This window comes from Penicillium cosmopolitanum, assembly GCF_028827165.1.
Source record: "Penicillium cosmopolitanum strain IBT 29677 chromosome Unknown utg000004l:1.0-4361866.0:1.0-4365735.0, whole genome shotgun sequence".
NCBI lineage: Eukaryota > Fungi > Ascomycota > Eurotiomycetes > Eurotiales > Aspergillaceae > Penicillium > Penicillium cosmopolitanum.
In genome coordinates this window covers 3,091,472-3,118,649 of record NW_026622674.1, presented here as the reverse complement: position 1 = coordinate 3,118,649, position 27,178 = coordinate 3,091,472, and the positions used below count along the sequence as shown (strand labels likewise).

Here is a 27,178-nt window from a genome sequence, read left to right as displayed (position 1 = left end):
ATATTGAACTCTTCTCCAAATCTGGGCAGACCTTGCGGGCAGGCTTCGGCAGAAAGAAAAAAAATTCGCACACCGCCTTTGAATGTGTTTGCCTGACTGCCTGAACTTCCTCATGTACCCGCCCTGACGTAGCCAATTAAATCATCAGTCCAAGTCCAGTCCAGTCTAGTCCAGGCTGGAGGGTCTCACTTCAACTGAACAACACATGGGAAAGCTCTCTCTAGACATATTTTTCTTTCCTTCATTCTATTCGCCAAACAATATTCGATTGACACATCTCAAGTGTCTATTCTTTCTTGTTCGCGTCTGAGTGTATGGTGGAGGCATGCACTAGATGTCGACTCAAGCAACCACCCCGTTACCCCCAGTCGGGAAGCTCGTGAGCGTCGTGTATGTCTTGACGTATCTCAACCAACCTATCAATGCTAACATTATGTTTCTTACTCTAGGCCGGTTGGTCTCAAAGAGGCCGCCCTCGACTCCCCAACCTTCCGCGCTACCACCCACCACTTCTGCGATCAGATCGAGTTTGTCGAGAAATGGCTTGACGGATACGCCAAAGCTGCGACCAAACTGGCCTCCGAGCTGAACACTCTGGAGAGCGTAGTCGGCAGCTTCCTCTCCTACTCCACGCACCCGCTGGTGATCTCCGAGGCCGTTGTTGATCATGATTACACTCTGTTGGCGATGAGGAGATGTGGGGAAGGCTCAAAGGACCTGTGGAGTGGATTGGTTGCGACGACAAAGAAGATGGAATCGATGATCGCCGAGCCCATCCGAGCCTTCGTTCAAGAAGACTTGCGACAATTTAAGGTAATTTCCGCCTGGAACCGGGACAATTAGGTGGCTTTGGGGCCGTGTTTTGATGTGGATCTGACATCGATATAGGAGAACCGTCGAGCCCTCGAACACGCGCAAAAGTCGTACGATTACTTGCAAGCCCGATATGCTGCTCAGTCCAAGTCCAAGGAAACTTCCGCCTGCGAGAGGAAGCTTTCCAGCTGCATGAAGCCCGCAAGATCTACCTGAAGACGTCACTCGATTTCTCGGTCCAGGCCCCTCAGACTCGCAATGCACTAGACCGGCTCCTGGTTCGCATTTCTTTCGATCAATGGCGCGAATTCCGCTCCTTCCATAATAATAATAGCGCGACCTTCTCGAAGTGGTCGAATGAGATGGATCGTGTCAAGGGTTGGGTCCACGAAATGGAGGCTAGTGATAGATCTTCTAAGCGCGAACTTTTTGCAACCAGAAAACAAATCGAGGAAGCTGCGGAAGTGGCGGCGCGGCCATCCCGTGAACTCGAGGATTACTCCATTTCCACAGTTCCGTATCTCGGATCTCGGCCACTGTCAACATTGAACATGGGCAAGGATGCCAGACCAGAAAAACAAGGCTGGGTCAATTTGCGCACCCAATACGGAAAACCGACTCGAACAGTATGGGTGAGACGATGGGTTTTCTTGAAATATGGTATCATCGGATGTCTTGTGCAGGGTGCTCGGACTGGCGGTGTCGAAGAGAGTGAACGGATCGGCGTGTTGCTGTGCAGCGTCCGTCCCGCTTTCCAGGAAGAACGTCGTTTCTGTTTCCAGATCAAAACCAAGAACAGCACCATAGTCCTGCAGGCGGAAACACAAAAGGAACTGATGGAGTGGATTGGTGCCATTGAGGCTGCTAAGCAGAAAGCCTTGGAGAATCCTTCTAGCACTGATATGTCGATTTCCGGCAAAGTGACCGTCCAAGATCCCGCATTTTCAATCTCTCAGCCTCCTGCGCCGGAATTCACAGCAGATCCAACCGATTCGCTGACGCCCCACACGGCCGATGAGCCAAGTAGCACCGAGCGCAGCTCAACATTGCCTGTTCCTGATCACGAGGCTTTCAGAAAGAGCTCCGATGTGGGAGGCCGCAGACTGACCGGCTTGGACCATGAGGGATCGACCAGAGATCACGCCCGGGAACATACGAACCGAATTATTCAGAAGCTGGATCTTCATCGCAAGTCTAATAACGCGGCGCCTACGTCCCCTTCAATCCCCGGCCCTGCAAGTGGAATAGCAAGTCTTATTTCGGCTAGCCACAACGTCCTTCCCTATGCTGGCGCTGCTTCGGTCAATGTGGCCGAGAATGGTCAACATAGGGGCCGCAGCCTGAGCAATCTTGAGGAACCTGGGGCAAATCTGGCACCTGGTACCCTTGCAAACCCGCCTGCTCCAACAAGTATGAGTAAAGCTGCCGTGGTCGTGAGTAATGAAAGGGGCATAGGGCTAGGACACGTTGACAGCACGGGTGGCATGCCTAGTGGTATGATGGCCAATCTATGGGGTAGCTCGAATTGGGGTTTCATCAATAAGCTCCAACGAGAGAATCCCGATGGGGACCATGAATCGATATCAGATCGACCTTCGTCGGCGAAGAGTGATTCTTCTAAACGAACTTTTGCTGTGCACCCAGATAAACCGACTGTTCCCCCAACCTCTGGGCAACCGAGCGGGCCACGCCATAGACAGACAGTGAGCCTGGATGGAAACGCATCCAAGCTCCAGCGAGCTGCCGTTGAGGCTGCCGTGGAGGCCGCTGTGGGTGTTGCTCCACAGGAGTACCCTGCTAACTATCCTCAACAACTGAAAATTCAGGATTCTCAGTTCCGATTGCTTTTCCCCGATGTCAAAAGAGAGGAGTCCTTGGTCTTGGTATTTAGGGCAACTTGGAGTCCAAACGACCAGCAAGAATTCCCTGGCAGAGCTTATGTCACAACCGAAAACATTTACTTCTACAGCCACCACTATGGACTGGTGTTAACAACCAGCGTCTCATTGGAGAGCATCAAAGAAGTGACAGCGGCCCCAGGAAGAGACTGTGATTTCCTTTTCCTGCACACAATTCCTCCCCTGGGAAGTGACACCCCCGGAAGGATCGCAATCAAGACTTTCCTGGAGCCTCTTCGGCTGCTTCAGAAACGTCTCAGCTACCTGATTCAAGGATCAATTGCAGTTGAGCCTATGAGCGTGGAGAATGTTATCAGGGATCTGATAAAACTGGACAGTGGGCCTACGAAGAGGTCTTCAAGCGTAGATAGCTGGGAAGACCTTTCTGGCCCTGGGGAGTCTAAGGGTGACAACAATCTTGTTGCCCACGGATACGGGAAGGACCTACGTGTTCCAATCTATATCGACAAGGATCTTGACCTTGATGGTGGTAAAGGTCGTGGGCAGAACATTCCGAAGTTCAGACTTCCTACTCAACCTGTCGAATATGTCCCCCAGGGCGATCTGAAATTAGCAGTTGAGAAGATTTTGGATATTAGTCCTAAGGCTCTCTTCCACATTCTCTTCGGTGACAAGAGTGCTGTTTGGCAGCTTATGCTCCATGAGAGAGAAGCTCGAGGTAAGAAAAATTGGGTCTACTATGCGGGGTCTATCAATACTCACTCCTTCTGCAGATATCAAACAAGGGCCTTGGGCGAGCAATGAATCCCGGCATCTTAGGCGAGACATCAACTATACGATCGCAACGACGAACGCCTTAGGTGAATACATCCATACATCCAATGAACAAGAAGGGAATTGTGCTGATCGAAATTATTCAACTAGGCCAATGCAATGACAACGACATATTGGATTACCAAATCATTGATGTCTTGAATGATCATCTGTGCTATGTTATTACTGACAAACGCACGCCGTGGCATCTACCACTCCGAAGATCTTTCCGGCTGGTGAGCAAGGTCGTGATTACATTCGTTTCGAAATCCAAGAGCAAACTTGCTATCTACACCAAGGTCGAGTGGCTTAAGTCTCCACTCGGACTGAAGAGTAAGTGCATATTCTGCTGACATGTATTCAAACCTTGCCTAATATCCTTGTTCTAGATATGATCAGCAAGAAAGCGAGCGACGATCTCGAACAAGATGCCCTAGATCTCGTCGACCTTGTGAATGATCAGGTCCGCCGCCTTGGTGCACATAGTCGCACCAAGAAGGCTATCACTATATTCGGCCATGTTGGACGTCAGAATAGCGTTTCCCACTTTGCAGGAGTTGGTGCCAATTTGAAATTGGAGCCTCGCAAACGGCGAACCCAGCGGAGTATGCACCAGCTGCTATTGGAAACATTCCTATCCTTCATGGAAAGCACCATCTCCTTCTTGATGTTGGCGTCGTTTGACATCTTGCGCTGGTCTTGGAAGACCGTGAGCGCCCACAAAGTCATCTTAGTCTTGCTGATATCAAGTGCGCTCATGAATGGATTCTACTCGTCTCGCGATACCTGGGACTGGTGGCATGAGAGACACGCGAGCAATTTCATGGCTCGAATTGGAGTGCAGCCGAACCTGGTCATGAGCAAGGCGATTTACATCCAAGATATCGACGAGGCAATTGCCAACACGACAATTTGGCCCAGCAACGGAAACGCCAGCACGTGTTTCAGTACGTTCCACGAGAACTCCATGCGCTATTCAGAACTCCCCCTTTCCCTCAGCACTTCCGGGCTTAGAGACGCAGTGGCCAAGAGCGCCGCTAAGCGCTTCCAGCAAACGCGGGAGCGTCTTGGCACATACCGATACAATCTTCTCGTTGCTCTGCGCGTGGTGAACAGCATCGAGAAAGAAGTCGTTCAGAACGAATGGGAACGCTGGCTCCGCGAAGAGCTACGACGTTGTCGACAGGTCGAACTTCTCCTGAGTGGCAATAGCGAAGAGGGTGAAGCAGGCGCACAGGCCCAAGCAGAGCGCATCTTTGCTGAAAATACCGGCAGCGTGACAGAATGGTACGACAGGTATTGCTCAAGCTGTCGTTTGGAGCAAGAGCAGGCCCTGCAGAATGGAGCTGAAAATCTGCTTGTTTGAGGCTCCCACCCTTTCGCTACCCTGAAACCCCATCGCACATGAAACTTTTTTGCAGCTCTTTGTCCTTTGCATATAATACCCGGCGGCCACGCCATGATGCGTGCTTCGTGGATCTATTGTCGGTGTACATACTGGTACCGACCCTTCGCTTTCTAGCAAATATGTTCGAGAGCAACAATCCAAAATAACCCAATTGCTCTTTCCACTTCATATACCAACCTCACAATGTAGCGAGGCAGAGCGGGTGTGAGGCATCGTCATTTACTCGACTTTAGTTCTGTCGAGGCTTGACCTCACCCTCTTGCACAATATAATAAACCACCGTCCCGTCACCACCCATTCCCTTATTCACCATTCCCAAAAGCACCCGCTTCGAACCCCACTCCAGTGTAGCATTGGCCTTCTCCCTGCGCTGGTAATACTCTTCCAGCTTCTGCGCCTTGTCACCCTCAACAGGAGGCCGCGTCTCCAAGTCCGCTTCATCATCCTCGGTGGTAATTGTGATCTCATCAAGCGCATCGAAAACCGCAGCCATACGGCGAAGAGACCAGTTCTGGCCCTGCGCAGTGGGGATCACAACTAGTCTTTCTGGGCGGAGATCATCTTCACGAAGACCCTGCTCCAACATGTATAGTTGTTCGTCTGGATGGGTGTAGACGCGATTTGGGGGGATACCGGAGATCAATGGCGGACGCGATTCTTGGGAATCTGAGTTTGTGCTATTGGAGGGCGATGCGTGGATTTGGAGGGATGTCCAGAGGTGTTGATGTTGGAGGTTGTGCAGGATTTGAAGGGTTGTTGCTGCTTGGGGGTTTGTGGAGGCGGACGTTGAGTCTATTAGCTCGCTGAGCTGGGAGAGCTCGGGGATTGGATTCTCGATGCGTTTTGTGGTCATTTTGAGCTATTGTTGGTTGCTATTGGGGAGTCGGAGCTTTTGAGAGGTCTTGGTGATTGGTTGCTGCTAGTCATGACTGTTTCCGCAGTAAATTTGTCGATGTCTGGCAATTTGTTAGTCACCGCTTTCTTTATACAGTAGTTTATGGACACCGCCTGCCAGTATAGGCTGTATATCAATGTAGAACAGTGGGAAGCTTCAATTCTGAGAGGATTGAATTTCAATGATTTGTTTAATATGGCCTGGACTCAAAAATGAAGTTATTTCACCTCTTTTGTGAATATCTAAAGATCTATGTGTCTTTTTCTCGCAGGAGTTCGCAGTTCTGCAGGGCGCGGTGGAGTGGGGCCGGAGTGATCTGCGCGTCGATAAGATGGAACTAAGAACACATGGCATCATCTTTTTTTTTAAGCTTCAAGGGTCTAAGGGAAAGCCTCTCGTTTACCCCCTCTCTGCTTCTCGTTTCGCATATTTCCCTTCTTTTGCATATCTGATTGATTTCGTGCGCCTTGTACCCATATCATTCAACCCTTCGCCTCCGTCTCAAGTCCATCACAATGGGCCGCCAGAAGCAAACAACGCCGCTCCAGCGAGCCCCCCTCGTCCTCACTCATGCATATGTCCCCTAATGAGCCCGAAGTCGCCGAGAAGAACACAAATGGAAGCGCAGGGGGCTCGGACGCCAATGCCAGTGTGCCTGTCAAGGAAGAAGCTGTGTCGGAACCGGAGGTCGATACTCCAGGTTTGACCCAACTTCTCATCTGCGTTCTCGGTATCTACGCCGCATTGTAAGTGATTCGTCTAAACCCAGGTATACCACCGGTAACTAATAGATCAAAGCCTCTCTTGGGGTGTCTTGCAAGAGGCGATCACCACCACCTCCTACCCCATTCGCGCCGCAACCGCCGCCGAACCAGAGCCCCCTACTGAGCGATTCACCTACTCTCTGGTGTTGAACACTGTCCAATCCTCGTTCGCTGCCATCACGGGCTTCATCTATCTCTTCTTCTCTACGCCCAAGGGCCAGAAAACACCCTCTCCCTTCCCAACCCGCCGCATTCTCTTCCCCCTGCTCCTCGTCAGCATTTCCTCGTCCCTCGCCTCTCCATTCGGCTATGCCAGTCTTGCTCATATCGACTACCTCACCTTCATTCTCGCGAAGTCTTGCAAGCTGCTACCGGTCATGCTTCTCCACCTGACAATCTTCCGCAAGAAATACCCGCTGTACAAGTATGGTGTCGTTCTTCTCGTGACGCTGGGCGTGGCAACCTTCACCCTGCACCACCCGGGCACAAGCAAGAAAGTCGCCGCCTCAGCCTCGAACCAGTCCGGTTCCTCGGCGTGGGGCATTTTCTTGCTGTCCATTAATCTACTCCTCGATGGTCTGACCAATACAACGCAAGACCATGTCTTTTCCTCTCCGAAGCTGTACACCCGCTTCACGGGACCCCAGATGATGGTTGCGCAGAACGTGCTCTCCACCGTCTTGACAGCTGCATACCTTCTCATTATGCCACATCTCTCGCAGAGCGGTATCCTGCACAATATCCTCCCGATCCCGATCCCACCCTCCACCGAGACGGAGCTGTACTCTTCAATCTCTTTCCTCGCGCGCCACCCCGAAGCTCTAAAGCATGTTCTTGGATTCGCGGCGTGTGGAGCTGTCGGCCAGCTCTTTATCTTCTACACGCTGTCGCGCTTTTCGTCTCTTCTTTTGGTGACGGTGACTGTTACGCGTAAGATGTTGACGATGCTTCTGAGTGTCTTCTGGTTCGGCCATGCTTTGTCCGCTGGTCAGTGGCTGGGTATTGGTCTGGTGTTCGGTGGCATCGGTGCTGAGGCCGTTGTCCAGAAACAGGAGAAAAAGGCGAAGGAGCTGGCTAAGAAGGAGGCTGCTAAGAAAGAGCAGTAGACTAGAGCCCTTTGTAATACTCTCTTAATTTTCTTAATTTCTGTTCTATGTCGGAGTTACGGATGTAGATACGAGCAATACAATGCATCCTCCCCACCTACTGTGTGGTTACTGCCATCATATTTGCAATTCATATTTCTTCATACCGCTTCGTCTAGCTAAATTATTTCAAAGCCCTTCCTCTCCAGCAGCACACAGCTTGATTTGATGTACCCACTCGGTTTTGAGTATTTGTGAAGCAGTGATGCGACGTGAAGGGTCTGGATCCAGGATGGCGTAGATCACATTGCGACAGGGGACCTAGGAAGTAAAAAGGGTTGTCGTTAGTCAATCATCCTCGAAGTTTGTTTAATTGAGTAAGCGCCTGCTTACCTGATGTAGTCTCTCTATTGGCGAATATCCCCTCTTGTGCTTACGATCCTCCAGATACTGCTTATAAAACCGATCATCTTTGCCAGAGACCCCCCATAGAGATTGCCCAGTGCGCATGGCCATAAATATCAATCCAGTAGCCCATATGTCCGCAACGGAAGAATAAAACTCTTTCCCAGAGTACTCCTCAGGGGCGATGTACGGGCCAGAGCCACAGAGACCGGAACTCAGGTGGGCTTTTTTCTCCCAGGCCAACATGAAGCATTCGCTATGGTCAAAGCTAGCAATTTTCAATGCACCCTGGGTAGTCAAGAGAAGACTTTCGGGCTTGAGATCTCGATGAGCCACACCCATTTCGTGTATATACTCGAGGCCATGAATTAGCTGCTTGAAGAAGCAGTCAGATTCTTCAGGCTCAAGCTTGCCCTCATTGGTTATCAAAGTGTACAAGTCACCAGCCGCGCAGTATTCCATGACCATAGAGAAAACACCTTGAGAATCCTGTAATAGATCAAGAGAGTGTACAATATTTGGGTGACGGAGAGCAGAATAAATACTGAACTTCGAGTTTAAGCGCTTCTCATACCCTTTGCGCGTTTCTTGCGGAAGCTCCCTGTACTTCTTTACGGCGTATATTTTTTCATTTCCAGACTCGCTCAGATCATTCTTGTACGCAATGCGGATGCTGCTGGATTTCCCGTGACCGATGGATTCCCTTAACTCGCCGTACCTCTCAAATAGAGGCCATTTGGGGGCAGTCCTGTCTAAGGAGTCTGATGCACCTCGTTCCAAACGTTGATCATCGAGGGTTCGTCGCACACCACGCTCGGGCTGCTGTGCACCAACCCTATGGTGACCAATGATGCATGCATAGAACTCGTCCCAGCTGTTGGTGGTTAATTTGCATATGGCACACTGTGCGGGACAAGGAAACTCTTTCGTGATGAAGCTTTCACGATTAATTCCCTCGTGGGTACGAATGTGGTTTTGAATTTTATCTTTGCGGCGTTGCGTCCTTGGGCAGCCCTCTTCGGGACAGGAGTATTCGAACTGAGGAAAATGCTGGTCCTTGAGATGTCTTGTCAAGACCCCTTTGTTCATGGATGTGACGCCACAAAGAAGGCATCCACTGGCATTTACGATGTCTTGTTCTTGTTCCAAATGTCGTTCATCACGATTTCGTGACGCATCTTCCGACTCTTGTCGGCTTGCAGTATTCGTTTCAGAGTGGGCCGATCCGGCAGGCAAGTGACCTTTCGGCTTTCGGTTTGCATTTTCTCCTAGACTGAGGCGGAAACCGCCCGCGTCATCGCTTCGAATGTTAATCATCTTGCCGTGGACCGCCTCTTCTTTGAAGCCGAGTCGAATCCCGTCCATCATAAGACTGATGTTTTTTCCTTCTCCTTTTTTGGAACTAGTTTCTTTTCCATAGCTGCTGTTCAATCTGCTCTTCTGACTGCTGTTGCTGCTGCTATCATCATCCACTATCTCTGGGATAGATGACGTAGCAGGGGTAGAGTAGCTTGCCTTAGCACTTTGGTATTGCTCAATGTCTGAGATTTGATCCTCCAATTTATCTCCCGTGCTATCATCATCATCGTAAAAGTACTGCTCAACACGCTCTGGAAGGTGACGACGAGAGTTTTCGACCATGATTCGAGCACCCCGACCAGTGTCGCCATGGTAATAGGCTGAGAACGGGCTCTCGCGTATACTCTGGGTCCGGTAGTGATGGGCGGGGACGGGAAGGGCTCTGTGCCATGTAGTTTCGTACTGCTCGACGTGGTCCGAGATGAGCGATGGCCCAAGTCCATCATCGATACGATTCCTGCCATCATTGATAGGGTCGCGGAGAAGAGAGGGTAGCCTTTTCTGTTGTCTTATGTCTCGGAGGGAATGTCGATGAATGCCTTCACCAAGAGCCTCAAAACGCCTTTTTTGCGGATCAAGGACGTCTTCTTCCCCGGACCATCCTGAAAATCCATTCCACACCGGAATCCCGTATGGGATATCTTTGAAGGCTGTTTTATCGTTGGAGAAGAAGCCCCGACCTTTAACTTGTCTTGTCCCTAAGATACTAAAAGGCCTGGCAAAGCCATCCCGAGGCATGGCCTGCTTCTCTTCCCCCTTGCTGGTCAACATACTAGAGATGCGAGAAGTAATATCTTCCTTCTTGGGTTTAGAGGCTGGGGATGGAAGGTTCGCGGGGATATCGCTGCTTCGTGGATCGGCATGAGATCTTGGTGCTGAGCTGAGCCGAAAGTTTTGGAGGGCAGAGTTTTGTTTCACCGAAGATTTCTCCTTCGGTTTGTCTTTCTCTCTTATTCTGTTTTTTGGGTCCCCTAGAATAGAAATATTTCGGCCGTCTCCTGGTGCTGACTGTTTTTCACTTATGAATTGGGCAAACCTGCCAATCTTTTTGCGATCCCAATGAAAAAGTGGCAAGTCTCGTTCGATGTTTCGAAGGGATATTTCATCATAGGTCGGCAGTTTTTCTTCAAGCATACCGCGGGTTCTGAGCATTAAATTTAAACCCCGTGAGCTGCGATGGATTGCCAATCGATAAAGCGGGATATCAAATGTTTTTAAAGTCACTGTATAATATTAGTACTGCACTTTGTCTTTCCGGAATTCTCAGAATTCAAATGCAATTCTCACTTTGGGTGGCACGTTCTGTCTTAACTCCAAGCATCTTCGAGAAGACTGGCATTGACTGCCAGAGAGCAGAAATTTGGCTTTCTGTATCGAAATGCAATAGGCAGCTGTCAATCTCTGATGATAACGAAGCTTTTCTGGAGAGGCATGTCACAGCTTCCGGCGAATCGCAAAGAGGTAGGGTATAGCATAGGTCACATGTACGAATAAAGCCTGTGAAGTCTCCTTGAGTATGCAATTGAATGTCGAGAAAAGTCTTCAAGTCATATGAGATGTATGGATTGGAAGAAATCATGAGGCGATCGAAAAGAAGCCGCAGTTGAGATATGATATAGCATTGCATGTCTTGCCGAAGCAAATCCTGAGAGAAGTGTTGAAGGTCCACAGTGCGATATTTCGTCGGGATTTCCTTGAGAAAGACTTTGGAAGCTTGCTCAAATGCCATTCTCTGAATTGTGTATCTGGCGGTACCTAAGCCGAGTGGATTATCGGAAAATATGATTCCAACCAAGTCCTCCGCAAGTAAATGGTAAGCAAGTGCAAATTCGTAAAACTTTTCGTAGACATCATTGTCGTAGTCACGCTGCCTATATAACTCCAGGACAAGATCCAGGAGTGCTTGTGCTCGATTGAAGCTAACGGTAAATATGAGCAAGTTTTCTGTCTCGCTCCGTTCAACCAAGGATTGAGATTTCTGCACCTCGCCAAAGGAATTTTCTCTGAATAAGATAGCAACTTCTTGGGTCTCCAAAAATGGAAGTAGTTTCAGAAGAGTGACAAGTATATTGGAGGCATTCCACAGTTGACCATTTTCCAATAGCATTGCATACCACTGGACAAATTCGCATCGACCGGGAGAATGATGAACCCATGGGCATTTCATGTCATTGATCCCAACCCAGTTAGAGGTGGTAAAAGCAAAGACAAGAATTTTGATGTAGACCTCGAAAATGTGAATCTGCTGGTGTCAATATACTAGTATAGAAATATCATCCAATAGGCTCAATAATATGAAACATCACTAGATCCTACCTCCACATCGCCGGGAAGTGTACCAGGAGACACCTCGAATCTCCGACGACAGAGAAAACTCCAAGTTATTTCAGCTTGCTCGAGAGCTGGGCGTAAAGCTCCCATCATATGAATTCGGACAAGGGATCTCATGATCCGTAACAATTCTACTTCTTCCTCTTCAAGCATCGACCCCATGTATTGAATTTGGATATCCAGAAATTCTGATAGAGTTCGAAACTTGCCTTGTTCCAGAAGTAAATCTGCGTACTCGGCAATGACCGGAAATAATGTGAGGTGTCTGGAGAGGGTTTGCTGAAAAAGCTCCTGTGCCTGCAAGTATTCGCCTCGTCGCTTGAACCGCACGAAGTTCTCGATTTCTTGCTCGATATCTTCTTCCACCTCCATAGCCAAGGAGAATGGAGTCGTCTCTTGAACCGCAGGCTCGGGTGGTTTCCCCATATTTCTGATACCTGTAGGGATGAACTACTGTCCAGGTGTTCAGGGAGGTGAGGGGTTATTTTAGTCTACCTATCGTGTTAATCACAAAGCCTGAGAGCCCATTGGTAGATCGTGCAGTGTGCTTACGTGCGGGGTTTAGCGACACGAACAGATCACGAACCTCATCCATAATACTCTCTCCTTCGATCAAGGCATTTTTGTTCCCGAAAGAGCAATAGAAATGAGACCGAAAACGCTATGTGGAGCCGCTACGTATTGAAGCACCGTGTCGACAAGTACCAACAGGATACACGATGTCTGCTGCAACAACACCGCCAGAGTTTGGCCTACACGGAGGTTCGAAAGGTTAAAATTGACTGCTCATTCTTACCTGATTCGCAATGGGTGTATAATCGGGCAGGACCCGGCTTCACCTGCCTGGCTGCTCTATCTGGATGTCAAGATCAGCCAGCCGAAGGACTGTTACCTTGCCAATGCAAAGGTCGAAGTGACATTCCAGTCGCTGAATGTTGATCATCGAAGCAACACAACTCGCAGACAGATAGGTCCTGTTATCACTGACTACTTTGGACCCCAAAAAATTGGAGGGAAGGTGATCGCCCAAAGTTTCGGCAGTTTTGTTGAGCATGATGTATACTCACTCCAACATGGTAGTCCCATGGCCTCCGCGAGTAATTTCATACCGAGAAGAAGCTTCAACCCATGTACCGAGCCTGATTGGTCATTAAGGGGGTTCTCGTGGCCCTTAGCTGGGGATTCAAGTGGTCTTCCTCGACGAATAGAGTGGTTGGTGGAGGACGCGGTATCCTGTGGTGGACTGCGCCTTGCACTCATCCTCCGGCACGAGATGGAGCCTTTCTCAATAGCGGTTCAGATTGACGGCAAACTTCAAGGAACAAAAAATCGAAGCTTTCGCTTTGCTCGTTCGATCGAACAGCGCCACGTGAATAGTTTATCACGCATAGTTACTCCCTCTGGTACTTCCACTGTCCCCTTGGATGATATTGCATCAAGACTGGACGATGAGATGACGACATTGAACATCAATAACAACCGAAATCCGACCAACACATTACAGCGCACCATTAGTCAATCTGGCACTGACCAACGGCTGGGCTCAAATACCGAGCATACCCACGATGACTACACTGTTGCTTGGATATGCGCTCTGCCGATAGAGATGGCAGCAGCGAAAGCGATGCTCGAGGAAGTTCACCCAGATCTCCCAATCCATCCGAGTGATACGAATCAGTATATCCTAGGACGGATTGGTTCCCATAACATTGTATTGGCGTGCTTGCCACATAATGTATACGGCACCACCTCAGCCGCCGTGGTAGCCACACATATCCTCTATGCGTTCAGGCGAATTCGAATTGGGTTGATGGTTGGAATAGGTGGAGGTGTCCCTTCGGAGAAGAACGATATTCGGCTAGGAGATGTTGTTGTCAGCAGTCCTACTGGTCATTTCGGAGGGGTCATACAACACGACCTTGGTAGAAACGTTGGAAACAGAATCCAAACGACAGGAAGCTTAAACAAACCACCACCAGCTCTTCTTGCGGCAATAGCGAGGTTACGAACAGAGCACCTAATCGCCGATAACAAGATAACCCATCATATTGATAAGATGTTGGAGAATAATCCATCGATGAGGTCGTCTTATGCTTGTTTGGGTCCGGAGCAGGATCAGCTTTTCGAGGCCGAGTATGATCATTTCGGATTAGCAGCAACATGCGAGGCATGCAACCCAGAGAGAAAAATAGAACGGCCTCCTCGATCGACCAGCTGTCCCAAGATACATTATGGACTTATCGCTTCGGGAAACCAGGTCATTCGGCATGGCATGACCCGGGATCGTTTAGCGGAGGAGTTTGATGTTCTATGCTTTGAGATGGAAGCAGCAGGACTCATGGATAATTTTCCTTGCTTGGTCATACGAGGTATTTGTGACTATGCAGATTCACACAAGAACAAAGTTTGGCAAGGATACGCCTCAGCAACTGCAGCCGGCTACGCAAAGGACTTATTGTCTGTGGTTTCCGTTGCCCATGTGTACTCTACTCCCGTTGCAGCTACATCTGCGACTTGAGATCAGGAATTGCAGTACCCAGTATTGGAGAAGAGTATATAATATCTACAGTGTACATATACCACATATTCCACAACGTGCGTTGTCTTCTACGTTTAGAATCCTTGCCGTTGTATGCAATATCGAATTTTAGCTCATAAAAAGTTTCATCTGAGAGACTACCTCACTTCCGCCCTTCCACCATGATGATATGATATCCATGTCCAGTCTTCACCTCTGCATATTTAGGATTTCCGGTCGTACTAGGTTCCAGATCATAGGCAATTTTCTCAAAGTCTCCATGCAGACTCCCTCTCACTTTCCAGCCTAGAGCGCCGCCTAAAAAGAAAGGTGAGCCCTCAAAAACTACCGAGGAAAGGTTTTATGTCGAAAGTAACATACCTTGTCGAGCCTTATCTTCTGAAAATTCACGGGCCACCTCGTCAAACTTCGTGCCGTTGCGTAACTTTTCAAGCGCTTCCTCTTTCTTGGAATGTTTCTCGCACTGTATAAGAGGTGAGATATTGACTGGTGCAGCTTGATATGCTCATGGCCGGGGAATTTTCCGCACACAAACTATCCCAAGAGGACAGAATCATTCTAGGAAATACTTACCAGAATGTGTCGCGCGTTGATAGAAGTTGCTGCCTTCAATCCACCCTTTCCTTTGCTCTTGTCGTCGGATGTGTCTTTGCCTTTGGCTTTGCCGGCGGCCTTGTTGTTCTTGGGGGCCATGACAACCGAGTTGTGGAGGCTATAAGTGCTGTATTTGAGATCCAAACTCCTAGATCTTCTCTGGGAAAATATAGCTCTGCCGTTTGCAAGCTCGGGAAGCTGTTGAAGTGTTTAAAGTGTTTGCGTTTGCGCGGGTGAAAGGTGGGGTGGCTGCCTCAGGCAGAAATGTGACGTGGGATTCACTGCGGGCGGTTTTGTACTTCTACCTCAACTTCTACTTACTTGTACCTCTACTTCTACTTCCACTTCTTTCACCTCCAGACTTTCAAGTTCAAGTTGTTTTGGAGAATGGGGCGTTGATACGACCAGGTCAGATCCATGGCATGCGATCTGGAAACGGCTCGAATTACTTCGTTGCCAGGGGAGGCTTTCTACATCGCGGATTTCATCTCGGAGGATGAAGAGGAGTACTTACTACAGAAGGTGTGATTCTTTATACCCTGGACCTTTCATATATAGTCACAAGTTTTGCACATCTTCTTAAGTTGATGTTCTATTTTGGGTGGCTATCTAGCCTCCGTTCCACCTCCCCACTCTCTCTATATTTACATATCACACTGGCACCAGTTGACATTGGACCGCAGGTAGCAGCAGCACCACTGCCACGCTGGACTCATCTATCACACCGCCGACTTCAAACCTGGCCATCAGCCCTCACGAAATCAAATACCCTACTTGAATCAGACCTGCCCCCATGGCTGACATCCCCCATCATCGAGCCGAGATTCAACTCACTGGGCATCTTCAAGAGCGCCCCACACGGTGCCCCAAACCATGTACTCATCAATGAATACCGTCCAGGGCAGGGCATAATGCCACACGAGGACGGGGCAGCTTACCACCCGCTCGTGGCAACAGTGAGCCTGGGAGCGCCGATAGTACTGGATATCTACGAGAAGAACGCGAACGAGAAGCACCATGCAGAGCAAGGTGGAGAAGGTGAACGTGACCACGCGCATAACAGCAGAAAGCCACAGTTCCGCATCCTACAGGAGAGACGAAGTTTACTCATCACGAGAGATCTGCTGTATACGGAGTTCTTGCATGGTATTGCAGAAACGAGCAGGGATGATGACTTGGGGCCTCATTCCGTTTGTAACTGGCCCCTCTTGCGAGAGAAGGATGCGTTTCTGATCGGTGGGTATGATCGGCAGACGAGGACTAGTCTCACTTATCGGGATGTTTTGAAGGTTGCGAAGATGGGGAATACGTTGAAGTTTCTGGGTGTGAAATGATGTGTTGTGTTGTTTTGTTCGATACACAGTCGGGTTAACCGGGGTTGATTTCTTCTAATGAGATTATGATCGTTCTATTCTTTTTTTCTTCATAATTGTCGTTAGTAGATGTATGGTATCATGAGCCATCGACTCTTGATTTGCTCGAGGTCATCCTTATCCCCGCCAAACTTTTCCAGATACCATTGTTTGGTCGTTCGGGCAGTGAGACCAAGATTGACGGCCACAAAGGCCGAGCATGCCAGTAAGGTCTTGTTCACGGACTGGCCCCGCGGAGCACCAAGAAATGCTAGCGACAGATAGATCACGCATTCGGCTCCGTAGTGCGGACATACGACGGCGCGGAAAATCGGGTGGTCCGGGAGGGTATATTTCTTAAGAGAGAACAGAAAGTGATGACAGTCGTGCTGCATTCCGGATGCCATTAGGAAAAGCGGGACGCATAGGAAGGTTCGGAGAGATGGGGCTCTGGTGATTTTGATGTAGTCAAGGGTGAGATTGAAATTCATTAGTGCCTCTATAGTCGATGGTTAGCAAAGTCAATTGGCCTTGACGATTTTTATTTATTGTTTTCTTTCCATACCTGATCCTTCAATCCAGATCGCAATCCCAGCAGCCAGGTAGAATGCCAATCCTAATAGCCAGTGTACGAACCACATCTTGGACGTGGAGGGTTTTGCGAAGGAGGTTGATTCCCACAGTCGCCGCGAACCCTGCATGGCCAACAGAATCCAGCAGACGAGCACCTGGGTCAGAGACATGGTCTGTACCCGATGCTCCTCGTTTACCCGCGAGGCGATGGCCTCAAATAAGGTACCGCGGCATAGTAGATTGGACGGCCCAAAATACTGAGGAGACCAATGAAGCGATGTAGAACTGCGTGAAGTAACTGTGCGGTACTCGCCAAGTCGCAAGATAGTCTAGCGGCCTGGAGATTGAGGCACCCTCGGCTGACGCTCGGGATTGGGGCTTAGAGTCGGTCGAGGTCGCACGCGGTCCATAGACAAGGAAACGGGAGCGTAGGGAGGAGGGGATGCTGACGGAGATGGTCTGTCAAGATCCGTTAGCTACCAGACGTGTCCACAGGAGCTCTGGAGTAGGAGAGAGCAGCGCATCGCATGACATGGCATGGCAGCAAAAAGCAGATTTTTATCACATACCGTGGCAGCGGCGAGGAGAAAGAAGGTGCGCAAAGCATCTACGGCATCCATACCCGTGGCCTCGAGGGCGGCATCAACGCCTTGAGCGAGGAAAGAGGCCATGACAGATGGATGGAGAAAAGTTGTGTCATGGCCAAGCTGCTGTGCGAGGTTCCCAGCTGGACAGTGGAGAAGAGAGCGGCCCCCCCGCCGATCCTGGTCCCATGGGCCAAATAAAGGGCACTGGGGGGGGGCACTGGGGGCACTGGAGCACTAGACCGTGGGCACGATTAAATCGTCAGGGCTCCAACAAAAAAAGGGAGCCAGGCAAGTTTCAGGCCGAATCGAACAGGCCCCCAAGCTGCAACTCCTTCAATGGATGGCACGAGTGAAAGCTGAAATGAAAGCTGAGTGGCCGCATTGAGGGATCGCCACTGCAGTGGAGCCACTGCTTTCGTCCGGAATGGGCGTCGAATAGAAGGCCCGTGTGTTAGTGCAGTGCACGCAGACGGGTCGAAAATAGGGGAGAGGACTCGATACTCCCTAGTGCAAGCAGAACGGGGCGCTGAAGGCAGCTAATTTGGTAGTGTGGTATTGGGTGCAGAGAGGGTGTTGAGAGAGAGGGAGAGGCAGTAGTGCAGTAGGCAGAGTAGTCCCAGATAGTTAGAGAGGGTGCCAGCAGGGAAGAGGGAGAGTGAAGAGGTGGATGATTCACTGTGGCCACTTGCTGTGGCTCTCTCTCTCTCCCCCCCCCCGTCCAGTCTAATCTTCCTCTTCTTCCTCTTCTTTCTCCTCTTCCTTTCCCATTCCTCCTCTCTTTCTCCTCTACTCTTCCACCTTTTCTCTCTCCCACTCCCTGGATCTCTTATCACTTTTCCCTTTTTTGCTTCTTTAGGGCCCCCCCATCCCTGTCGCCTTTATAATATTATAACTCTCCCTCTACCACTACCTTCTCGTACCCGCCGTACGGTTTTGCTCTTTTCCACCACCTTCACTCTTCCGTGATCAGCGTCTGCGCATCATTGCTGGCGTTGCCGACCCCGGTCGTCTTGACCTGTCGCGTCCTCCCAAAATGACGATCGGAATTCTTACACATCGAGTGCTATCGCTATGAGTGATGTTGAGGCGGTTTCCCTACCCGCTGCCCTGGATGTCGACCGGAATCCCCTCGCTGCGGTGAAGACGGACGCTCCAGGACCTTCATCCCCTAAGAAGACGGAGGTCGTTCCAGCTTCACCCTCACAACGGACGAGTAATGGAAGTAATGGCTTGGAACCCGTGGAACCCGTGGATTCGGAGATGGCAGAGCAAGAGGAAGAGCTAGAGGGTCCCCCAAGCCCCAAGGCTGATTCGGAGGCAGAGACGATCATCCAGTCAGGACGAGAATCCTTATCACCAGAGAAGAAGAGGAAGCACATTCGACATGACCCTATTCGCCAGGCTGTCGATGGTATCGATGGAAGCTTGCGCAAGAGGCCGCGCATCGATGCCGACCGTGGACACCGGCCCTCCAGAGATTCTCGAGGATCCCGTTCCCCTAGCCCGTCCCATCGACCTTCTTCACCCCCTTCGGTCGTGAAGGTTGAAAAATCGGATGATCCTCCCTCTGTGACGAAGGAGGTATTAACGGAGAGTAATGCCAATGATGTGGATAGGCCACGGCCATATCGAAAACGAAGTTTCAGCGACAGCGTGGATGAGAAACGAGAGCGCAGCAGGCGCGACTCCCACGCCAGCTCGACCATCCGCGAACTCAAGAATAATGACAGTCTCTTCCCTCGCCCTCGCCCTCGACCTTCCTCTAATGCTCGTTCCGTCTCTCCAACTCGCTCTTCCCATCAACGCTCGGCCTCTGGGTCGCAGCTTCCTCCTAAGAAGAAGGCACCCACCCCGTTGACCGGTTTCCAACGCCAAAGTTCCGAAGATCGACAATCAACATCCTCCTCTGCCAGTGGTTCTCCCATGCCCAGTACTCACCTTCGTCGACTCGGTTCTGGAGTTGGCGCGTCTGCTTCGCCTGCGAAACAAATGGGTCCCAAGAAGCTACGTGACAAAAGTGGCCGGACGCCTCTTGCAAGGGCATGTGCCGATCGAAAGTATGATCAGGTGGTCCTGCGCCATGGTGAACGTCCTGAGGATTTGAACATCCCCGACAACGCTGGCAACACTCCTCTTCAAATCGCGTCCCTGAATGGAGAAGGCGAGATTGTGAAGTTCTTGTTGGGCGCTGGCTGCGAAATCAACACTAAGAATATCGACAAAGACACCCCTCTCATTGACGCCGTGGAAAATGGAAATGTTGAAGTCGTGAGACTACTCCTTGAAGCTGGAGCAAACCCCCGCACCGTGAACGCTTCTGGAGATGAACCCTACGAATTAGTCCCACAGGACCTGGAAAAGGACGAGTACGATGAGATCCGAAAAGCACTTGCCGACGCGAAAGCCAACTTACGGCCCAGTCGACGATCCGAGGAGCAGATCGGCCCAGACACCAAGGTTTCATCAAGACGAGCGTCCGTTGCGAGTCCCTCAAGAAGTCCCCCGCCACTAGGCGGTGCTTCGAATCGCCGGAAGACTGGACGAAGTGAGATAACAAGAAATGATTTATTGTGGACCCAGGCGACATCCGAAAACCTGCGAGACTTTGCTGCTAAGGGTGACGAAGTGGGAGTCGTCAGTATCCTGAACATCTTGCAAAAGGCTGACAACGCATCTTTGATTGCTGCTGCAAAGGGTGGTCATCACGATGTTCTTTCCCTCATGTACGCGATGGGAGATGCCGATGCCGACCCCGACCCCCTGCGCGGCCACAAGCCAGGCTATAATACACCCATGCTCGCAGCGATCGGGAGAGGCAAGTCTGATGTCATCAGTCTCATACTTTCTCAACCTGGTTTCAATCCCACTCGTCGACTTTTCGAAGACCGATCCTACCACGAGCTTTCTCGGGCCCGGCAAGGTGAGGATTGGGAGGAAGAGTACGACATCTTAAAGGCGGCTTATGAGAAGGCTGGAGGCTCTGATAAAGATCGCAAAGATTTGCCTTCACCACGACGGGCGCGTCCCAAAGAGAAGGACGACAAACGATCATCGCGGAGAGAATCATCTTCTCCCGTGGCTCGACAGAAAAAACCCGTTGAAAGTCCAAATGCCAACCGCCCACGGTCTGCCAAAGAGGTGCAATTGATGAAGGAGAAAAGACGAGAAAAAGAGAAGGCGCGCGAGATGAGCCGGCCCAAGTCGTCTGCTCGCGATGGTAGTGATGCTCTCGCCAGCTCCGATCATGATTCGGCACGTACCGATCCCGCCAAGCCTAAGACTGGCCTTTCTGCTCGGAGAGGCAGCGAGTCAAGTGGCGTGGCTCGAAGTGAAGAGGTGAAGAAGAGACGCCTCATCGCAGGGCGACGCCCTCAGGATCGTGACCGCAGGCCGAGTCTCTTTTCGTCCGATTCTCTTTCTGGTCGCGAGGAGGCACCGAAATCACGTAACGATACCCTTTCCGAAACAAACTCCTCCCTCAAGCGCATCCGTGCAGACGACGCCTCCCCTCCCCGATCTCGCTCTCGCGACACAGAAAGTGATCGACTATCACCCGAACGGAAAAAGAAACGACGCGTTGTTTCCGAAGAGAAATCCGCAAACATGCCAAACGGTGACTCTAAGAAACAGGAAGATGCAGGTGCCAGTGAAAAGGCTCAACCTCGCCGACACCCCGATGATACCCCCCGTCGTGATGGACCAGGACGCAAACTTGGCCCTCCCTCGAAGAAACCAGACCCCCCTTCACACGCCCCGGATGACGCACCGTCAGAAGAGAATGGTGCAGTCAAGACCGAACCCCAGGAGCCCGCTGCAAGCTCAGTCGCTGAGGTACCCACAAACACAAAGCGCGAAGCTCAAGAAGCAGAGAAGCGTCGAGAGGCGGAGGCAAAGAAAGTAGAAGAGGAACGCGTGGCCGAAGCAAAACGTCGCGAAGCAGAAGAAGCGGAACGTGAGGCCAAACGCAAGGCCAAACGCGAAGCAGAGCGTGAAGCAGAGCGTGAAGCGGAACGTGAGGCGGAGCGAGAGGCGGAACGTGTTCGTCTTGCTAAGGAAGAAGCCGATCGAGCTGCCCTAGCTGCCCGTGCTAAGGTCGAAGAAGATGAACGCAAACGCAAGGAAGCCGAGCAGCGACGCGTGAAACAAGCTGAAGACGAGCGCCAAAAGCGCATGGAGCAAGAACGAGCTCGCCTTCTGAAGATCCGTCGCGACCAAGAGGCCCTGGAGCAACGACGTCGGGATGCTCTGCCAGGCCGCCTTCGCATATCCGCCAACTTTGTGGGCTCTAATGATCCCCGCGCTCGAAGTCATTCCTGGCTTACGAACTTCTTGCCTCTCGTCACCGCGACTACCCGGCAACTCGAGCCCAAATGTATCGGAGATATGGCGGATGAGAAATGGATCCCGAATTACTTGGTTGCACCCCTGCTGGCGACCAATGACCTCCAGCTCTCTCAATGTGAGTGTCAACTTTTATCCTCCCACAATGATGATGAATCCACTAACCTCTTCCCCATAGATGCTAGTTGGGAGAAACGCAATGCAACTGAAACTCAGCGCATGAATCTCTGGCGATGCACCCGCCGGATGCTGGTTTACACCGATGACCCCAAATACCGCAACGCATCGTTCGGAGAGATCATGCAGCTGGATTGCGACACACGGCCCAAGTACTTCGAAATGGAGCATATCTTCTGGATTCGACTTTCTGATTTCACGGACCTCGTTCCACACATTCCGCATCTTAATGGTCTCGACCTGAATTTCCTCAGCATGCATATCGACCCTGAGCCATCGGCGGCCTCGACTGCGGCGGAGAACACCCAAGTCAATGGGCACCCCTCGGGCAACCCTGCGACCGAGACAAACGGCTCTACAGGACTGAATGGCCATAGCTTGCCTCGGCCTGGTACATACTTCTAGTTTCCTTCCTAGTCTTCGCTATTTAGGCTACGGCTTGTTTGAATTTTAGCGGGCGAGGTTTGAAGGCGGATTCTGATTGTACGATTATGATACCTCTTGCGTTCTTGTAACGAATCTTATTTTGTTCGGTAGCTTAAGCCTGAAACGAGCAAACAATTACTTTTAACTTTATCTGTTTCTCCATCTATACATTCTAGATATCGTGATGTCCATTTCATGCTTACTCATTAGAACAAGTCACGTGTGACAGGCCGGCTTCCCACCGCGGGGCGCAACACGTGACTTCCATGACTAATATAGGGCACACACACAACCGAAGTGGAAAGTCGAAACCCACCGAAAATTTCCTAGCGCCTCTCCAATCAACTACCATCACCCAAAACCACTCTTCGAGGACAATCCGACGTTGAACATACCCGCTACCCAAAACCAACAGTAGCAATCAAAATGGTACGCCCCTCCGTCGCACTTGTGTGCCATTGAAGCGAAGACCAGTCGAAGGACTCGCATGGACTGGATTAGGAAAAGCAATTGTGCTGCGCTCAACCTCGCCGTCGCAAGTAAGCCGGCCTTGGTATGCTAGCTGGGCATGAGCATGAGCACACAATTGAACATTCCCATAATCAAGTTCCACGCAAAGAACCTCGACGCGGCCGCAGCTCCAGCACCTCGCACAACCATCTCGGACAAGAGCAGATAAGCTAACCGCTGGTGATTTTATAGTCGGACGGAGAAGAGATCCCCCCCTGTTGCCGCCGCCGATGAGGTCGAGGTTTCCGCTGACGCTGGCTCCGGCCAGATGTCCGTCCTCGACGCTCTGAAGGGTGTCCTCCGCATCTCCCTCATCCACGACGGTCTTGCCCGTGGTCTGCGTGAGGCTGCCAAGGCCCTCGACCGCCGTGAGGCCCACATGTGTGTCCTCAACGAGGGCTGCGAGGAGGAGGCTTACAAGAAGCTTGTCGTCGCTCTGTGCTCCGAGCACAAGATCCCCCTCATCAAGGTTCCCGATGGAAAGATGCTGGGCGAGTGGGTTGGTCTCTGTACGTTTTGTCCCTCTTCCCCGCGCTATCACTGTCGAACGATATTTGATCGAATGCTGTTGGAAATTTGAACAATTCACTAATGTTTTCTCTACAGGCACCCTTGACCGTGAGGGTAACGCCCGCAAGGTCGTCAACTGCTCTTGCGTCGTTGTCAAGGACTGGGGTGAGGAGTCCCAGGAGCGCTCTGTCCTGCTCAACTACTTCCAGACCGAGCAGTAGATTAGTTCCTAATGGACTAGTCGTGCAAATGGTCTAGGAGGGATCGACGGCTTCTTTGGATGTTCGCTCTATGGGCGGGAAGTTAATTCATAACGCAGAGGAGGATTTCAGGAAGAAACAATGGAGCATTTTGGGGCTTGACTGGTGTGAACCGGTTGGCATGGAATCTTTCGACATTTCTTCCGAGTCTTCAACTTGTCCCACCCTGCGCTGTGACCCGTTAACTCGGGAGAGCGGTGCTGTGACATCTATTCTAGGCTTCTGTCTGCCTTGGCATGCAATCAAACCAAAATAAACACGATGATGTGATGACAATTTATCTTCAATCTGTAGAAGTAGTTCTATGTTTGTGACTACCTTGTATGCTGAGATTCTGTAGGGCAAGACGGGATAATATTAGGCATCATTTGAGAGGACAGATGTGGTTATGGCTACTAATCTACGTTTGAAATGGAAACCGAAACAGGTCGAATGCTCATAACACTCCCATCACATGCATTTTTCTAGTCCTTCTGACGAAGCTCCAACGCCCGCTTCTGGAATACCTGCGCATTCGAGTTGGGATATACTAGTAAAAGACTGCCAGTGCACTGGCTGATAAAACACAAGTATAGGGAAATATTAGCAATACCTGAGTATTTACGAATCATACTGCTTTTTTAAACCTAGGATAAATCGTAAGCTACGATGAAAGCTTACTACGAATATAAATTTGCTAGTCAACTTCAGGTCCTTCAAGTTGCATACTCCGAGTACGTACTCTGTAGTAACATTAAATTTCTATTTCTCCACCTAGCTGAGTCTAACTCTACAAACACCTTGGTAACTTGAGTCAAGTCTAGGTAGATTTCAAATAGAAATTTACCTGTGGATAGATATCTCAATCATTCTCAGTTCACTTTCAGATTTCCCAAATCCAAATTGATTTAAGACGGCTCAGAGTCTGGCTTTATGATTCCAATGCCGGGATAAGCCCCATTAATCGGAGAACCATGCGCACTTTGACTTCCATTCTCCGAACGAGCCGCATTTTCACCTGGCTTCACGAAATTAATCGTGGGACAATTGAAGAAACCATCGTTCGTGACCAGAGGTGCAAGAATGCCTTTGACAAATCCCTCGAATAGCTCATAGTTATCAGCGATGGTAGGCTGGACTTGATCCGGTACAACGTCAAAGATATTCTCAACCAAGAAGCACCCCAATTGAGGAACAGTTTTTGAACTGAGATCAAGCTCGAGTGGAACGAAATTATTCAGTCCCTCATTCGCACCTAGCTCACGCGGCTGCAGGAGAAAGAGGTCGAGAGCTTCGGCCAAAGTGGAGGCCAGTGTGAACGCCTCTCCACGACGGTACCAGTTCTCGGGAAAGGTTTCGTTGAGAAAGAACGGGGCGATATTGGCATAGTCGGGCTTGTTGGGGGTAGTCCCGTTTGTGAGTCCTTCATAAACAAAGACACGTTCAGCGTGAGAAACTGTATTTGTTCTTAGCATATAGGAAATTCTTTTTGTTGCCCGAAAGTTTCAATTACCTGCAAACCATTTCACACCTGCGAAGAATTCCGGATTGGTGGCCCGTGAATTATCGTACCGTAGAGCCTGGAAATTGACAATTTAGTCAGGGAAAATCGAATAGGACTGATACTCTGAAAACTCACTCGATCTTCAGCTTGCGTCTGTGCCCCAAAGAGTCCACCATTACGGTCGGCGATTTTCACATACTCTTCCCATCGCTGCAGGATGAAATTGGCATTGTTTCCGAAGTATGTATCCTGGCGTGTGATGCTGCCATCGATTTCGAAGACCCCATGCTTATCAATACCCCCAGCAGGGCCAATAGTGTTAGGAACACGCGAGTCAGCACCACCAATGGAGTATTTTCCAGAAATCAAATCGCCGCCTGCCATTAAGCCCAAGGCTGATAAAAAGACCGACAACGGGTAGTCGAAGCCGTATGCGATCGAAATACCATTCGCGGCCTCGGCGAAGGAAGTTATCTAGTATGGTCAGTATTCGCCGCAAGAAGTGGTATTTTGGCGAGGGAAATCAAAAACCTACCCCATCTCGAGAAAGGTATCCATGGTTTGCCAGTGTGTTCAGTGTCGGGCAGTTACCACGCACGTCGGTCGGGCCTGGGGCTTGGAATTGGTGATCCGGATCATCACCAGGAATCGCCTTCAAGTCAATGATTTGAGGGGTTGGAATATCCAAGTCTTGCAGTGGACCTGTGAGACTTTGGAGAACACCATTCACTGCAAGCTATCAGCCGCTGTACTATACAAAGAGGAAAACCTGGCGGATAACGTACACAAGCCACCTCCAAGAGGAAGGTCTAGAAGGCCATCAGAAGATCGGGGTCCGATTAAACCTCCGGAATTGGCAGAATCGGACTTCTTGTAATGTCTTTCAAGGAATATATCCTCTGCGGAGGAAGGATTTGCTGCTACTCTATCATATGCAGCTTCATCCTCTGGATTGAGAAGGCCGGCTCGTTTCAGAAGAGAGAAGGGACAGACCAGCGCCAATGAGCAACTGGCAAAGAAGTTCACTGAAAGAAGAAAGGCGGGTTTCATATTGAGTGTATACTTTCATGCTCATAGTACCAGACCTGGCAGCAAGCAGCTTTTATAACTAGCCATGCTCTTGTTACTCCTGGCGTCTTTCATCATAGTGAGAGACCTACAACCGAGACCGAGATTTACATGAAAGCATTATAGAAACCTGTTTCTTCGAAGTTAATGATGTGAGGTTTCGATGTGAAATGACCTATAGAAAACCCCAGAAGTGATGCAATGTACTTGATTATTGCCAAATACAGGAGGAGTTTACGCTATAGGAAGCTAAGGGCCTAATTTTGCGGTATGATTTGATCTGGACGCTCCAAGGCTAAGGGATCAACATCACAGTGGAATCACGACATAAAAATCAGCTCTAGCTATTTGGAATATCAATCCAAGGGTATCTATTACCTTTGACAGCATCTACTGAGCCAGAAAGTCTTCAGAAAATAGAGATACTAAAAAGCAAGAACACACTAGTAACTGCCACTGATGACTTGAATCCAATAAAATGGAAACCTCTACAAACGGAAATGTAGGAGAGTCGTAGGTTCGTGAATACTTGTGCCTGGACCCTTTGCCACTTGGAAAAAGGTCAACCGATCAGATCGAGAAAGCAAAGTCGTCCAATCAAATACCGGACATCACAAATCATTATGCGGGATAGCTGAGGTGGTCGAGGAATCCAGGCACGGCCTGTCGATCGCATCACACCACCCACCCTAACATACTGTGATCACAAATATGCAGGTTTTCAACGAACACCTAACAGGGGTATCTGCCCTGAGAAGAATCAAAGTTTTCGGAAATGAGCGATCGAAGAAAGCAGTGAGCAGTGTGAAATAAAATCGAAAAATGAAAAAGTGTTGCTACGCCTTGGGGTTGAGATGGCAACATGAAGCCTTGGAATTGAGTTCGCAGAGATGACGAGATCATCGTTGGCAAAAGCTTGGAAGAATCAAGCTTTTGTATTACCTTGACTACCCAAAGCACCGCCAAGTCGAGAATCGACTATCTTTATCCACGAAAGCTAGGATCACAGCGACTCGAAAAAGAATC

General features: G+C 50.0%; 11 protein-coding genes across 11 annotated transcripts; 5 read left to right on the top strand and 6 right to left on the bottom strand.

Moving 5' to 3' along the window:
* Positions 1 to 334: 334 nt before the first annotated feature.
* On the top strand, positions 335 to 4,851 carry N7509_002565 (uncharacterized protein; the record flags this gene model as incomplete). Its single annotated transcript, XM_056627202.1, is given in 7 exon segments — positions 335 to 390; positions 450 to 813; positions 889 to 923; positions 941 to 3,390; positions 3,446 to 3,532; positions 3,597 to 3,818; positions 3,875 to 4,851. 7 exon segments carry the CDS (start codon positions 335 to 337, stop codon positions 4,849 to 4,851), a joined length of 4,191 nt encoding a protein of 1,396 aa, XP_056492997.1.
* Positions 4,852 to 5,122: 271 nt separating this feature from the next.
* On the bottom strand, positions 5,123 to 5,746 carry N7509_002564 (uncharacterized protein; the record flags this gene model as incomplete). Its single annotated transcript, XM_056627201.1, has 1 exon — positions 5,123 to 5,746. One exon carries the CDS (start codon positions 5,744 to 5,746, stop codon positions 5,123 to 5,125), a length of 624 nt encoding a protein of 207 aa, XP_056492996.1.
* Positions 5,747 to 6,295: 549 nt separating this feature from the next.
* Positions 6,296 to 7,658, top strand: N7509_002563 (UDP-galactose transporter HUT1; the record flags this gene model as incomplete). Its single annotated transcript, XM_056627200.1, has 2 exons — positions 6,296 to 6,534; positions 6,587 to 7,658. Coding segments are annotated over 2 exons (1,311 nt in total), but the record flags the coding sequence as incomplete, so codon positions are not given.
* Positions 7,659 to 7,826: 168 nt separating this feature from the next.
* On the bottom strand, positions 7,827 to 10,172 carry N7509_002562 (serine/threonine-protein kinase; the record flags this gene model as incomplete). The annotated part of the gene is made up of 2 exons (XM_056627199.1): positions 7,827 to 7,958; positions 8,031 to 10,172. The coding sequence occupies 2 exons, from the start codon at positions 10,170 to 10,172 to the stop codon at positions 7,827 to 7,829; spliced, it is 2,274 nt and encodes a 757-aa protein (XP_056492994.1).
* A 1,515-nt stretch (positions 10,173 to 11,687) lies between these two features.
* On the bottom strand, positions 11,688 to 12,158 carry N7509_002561 (uncharacterized protein; the record flags this gene model as incomplete). Its single annotated transcript, XM_056627198.1, has 1 exon — positions 11,688 to 12,158. One exon carries the CDS (start codon positions 12,156 to 12,158, stop codon positions 11,688 to 11,690), a length of 471 nt encoding a protein of 156 aa, XP_056492993.1.
* Positions 12,159 to 14,413: 2,255 nt separating this feature from the next.
* N7509_002560 (peptidylprolyl isomerase) lies at positions 14,414 to 14,964 on the bottom strand (the record flags this gene model as incomplete). The annotated part of the gene is made up of 3 exons (XM_056627197.1): positions 14,414 to 14,568; positions 14,632 to 14,734; positions 14,845 to 14,964. The coding sequence occupies 3 exons, from the start codon at positions 14,962 to 14,964 to the stop codon at positions 14,414 to 14,416; spliced, it is 378 nt and encodes a 125-aa protein (XP_056492992.1).
* Positions 14,965 to 15,282: 318 nt separating this feature from the next.
* On the top strand, positions 15,283 to 16,199 carry N7509_002559 (uncharacterized protein; the record flags this gene model as incomplete). Its single annotated transcript, XM_056627196.1, has 2 exons — positions 15,283 to 15,387; positions 15,549 to 16,199. The coding sequence occupies 2 exons, from the start codon at positions 15,283 to 15,285 to the stop codon at positions 16,197 to 16,199; spliced, it is 756 nt and encodes a 251-aa protein (XP_056492991.1).
* A 101-nt stretch (positions 16,200 to 16,300) lies between these two features.
* On the bottom strand, positions 16,301 to 17,461 carry N7509_002558 (putative 3-oxo-5-alpha-steroid 4-dehydrogenase; the record flags this gene model as incomplete). Its single annotated transcript, XM_056627195.1, has 4 exons — positions 16,301 to 16,716; positions 16,783 to 17,047; positions 17,100 to 17,249; positions 17,360 to 17,461. 4 exons carry the CDS (start codon positions 17,459 to 17,461, stop codon positions 16,301 to 16,303), a joined length of 933 nt encoding a protein of 310 aa, XP_056492990.1.
* A 987-nt stretch (positions 17,462 to 18,448) lies between these two features.
* N7509_002557 (putative histone deacetylase complex subunit (Hos4)) lies at positions 18,449 to 22,300 on the top strand (the record flags this gene model as incomplete). Its single annotated transcript, XM_056627194.1, has 1 exon — positions 18,449 to 22,300. The coding sequence occupies one exon, from the start codon at positions 18,449 to 18,451 to the stop codon at positions 22,298 to 22,300; it is 3,852 nt and encodes a 1,283-aa protein (XP_056492989.1).
* A 447-nt stretch (positions 22,301 to 22,747) lies between these two features.
* Positions 22,748 to 23,562, top strand: N7509_002556 (40S ribosomal protein eS12; the record flags this gene model as incomplete). The annotated part of the gene is made up of 4 exons (XM_056627193.1): positions 22,748 to 22,750; positions 22,823 to 22,860; positions 23,024 to 23,340; positions 23,438 to 23,562. The coding sequence occupies 4 exons, from the start codon at positions 22,748 to 22,750 to the stop codon at positions 23,560 to 23,562; spliced, it is 483 nt and encodes a 160-aa protein (XP_056492988.1).
* A 926-nt stretch (positions 23,563 to 24,488) lies between these two features.
* Positions 24,489 to 26,134, bottom strand: N7509_002555 (peroxidase family protein; the record flags this gene model as incomplete). The annotated part of the gene is made up of 5 exons (XM_056627192.1): positions 24,489 to 25,036; positions 25,094 to 25,160; positions 25,220 to 25,558; positions 25,620 to 25,813; positions 25,870 to 26,134. 5 exons carry the CDS (start codon positions 26,132 to 26,134, stop codon positions 24,489 to 24,491), a joined length of 1,413 nt encoding a protein of 470 aa, XP_056492987.1.
* Positions 26,135 to 27,178: the final 1,044 nt, after the last annotated feature.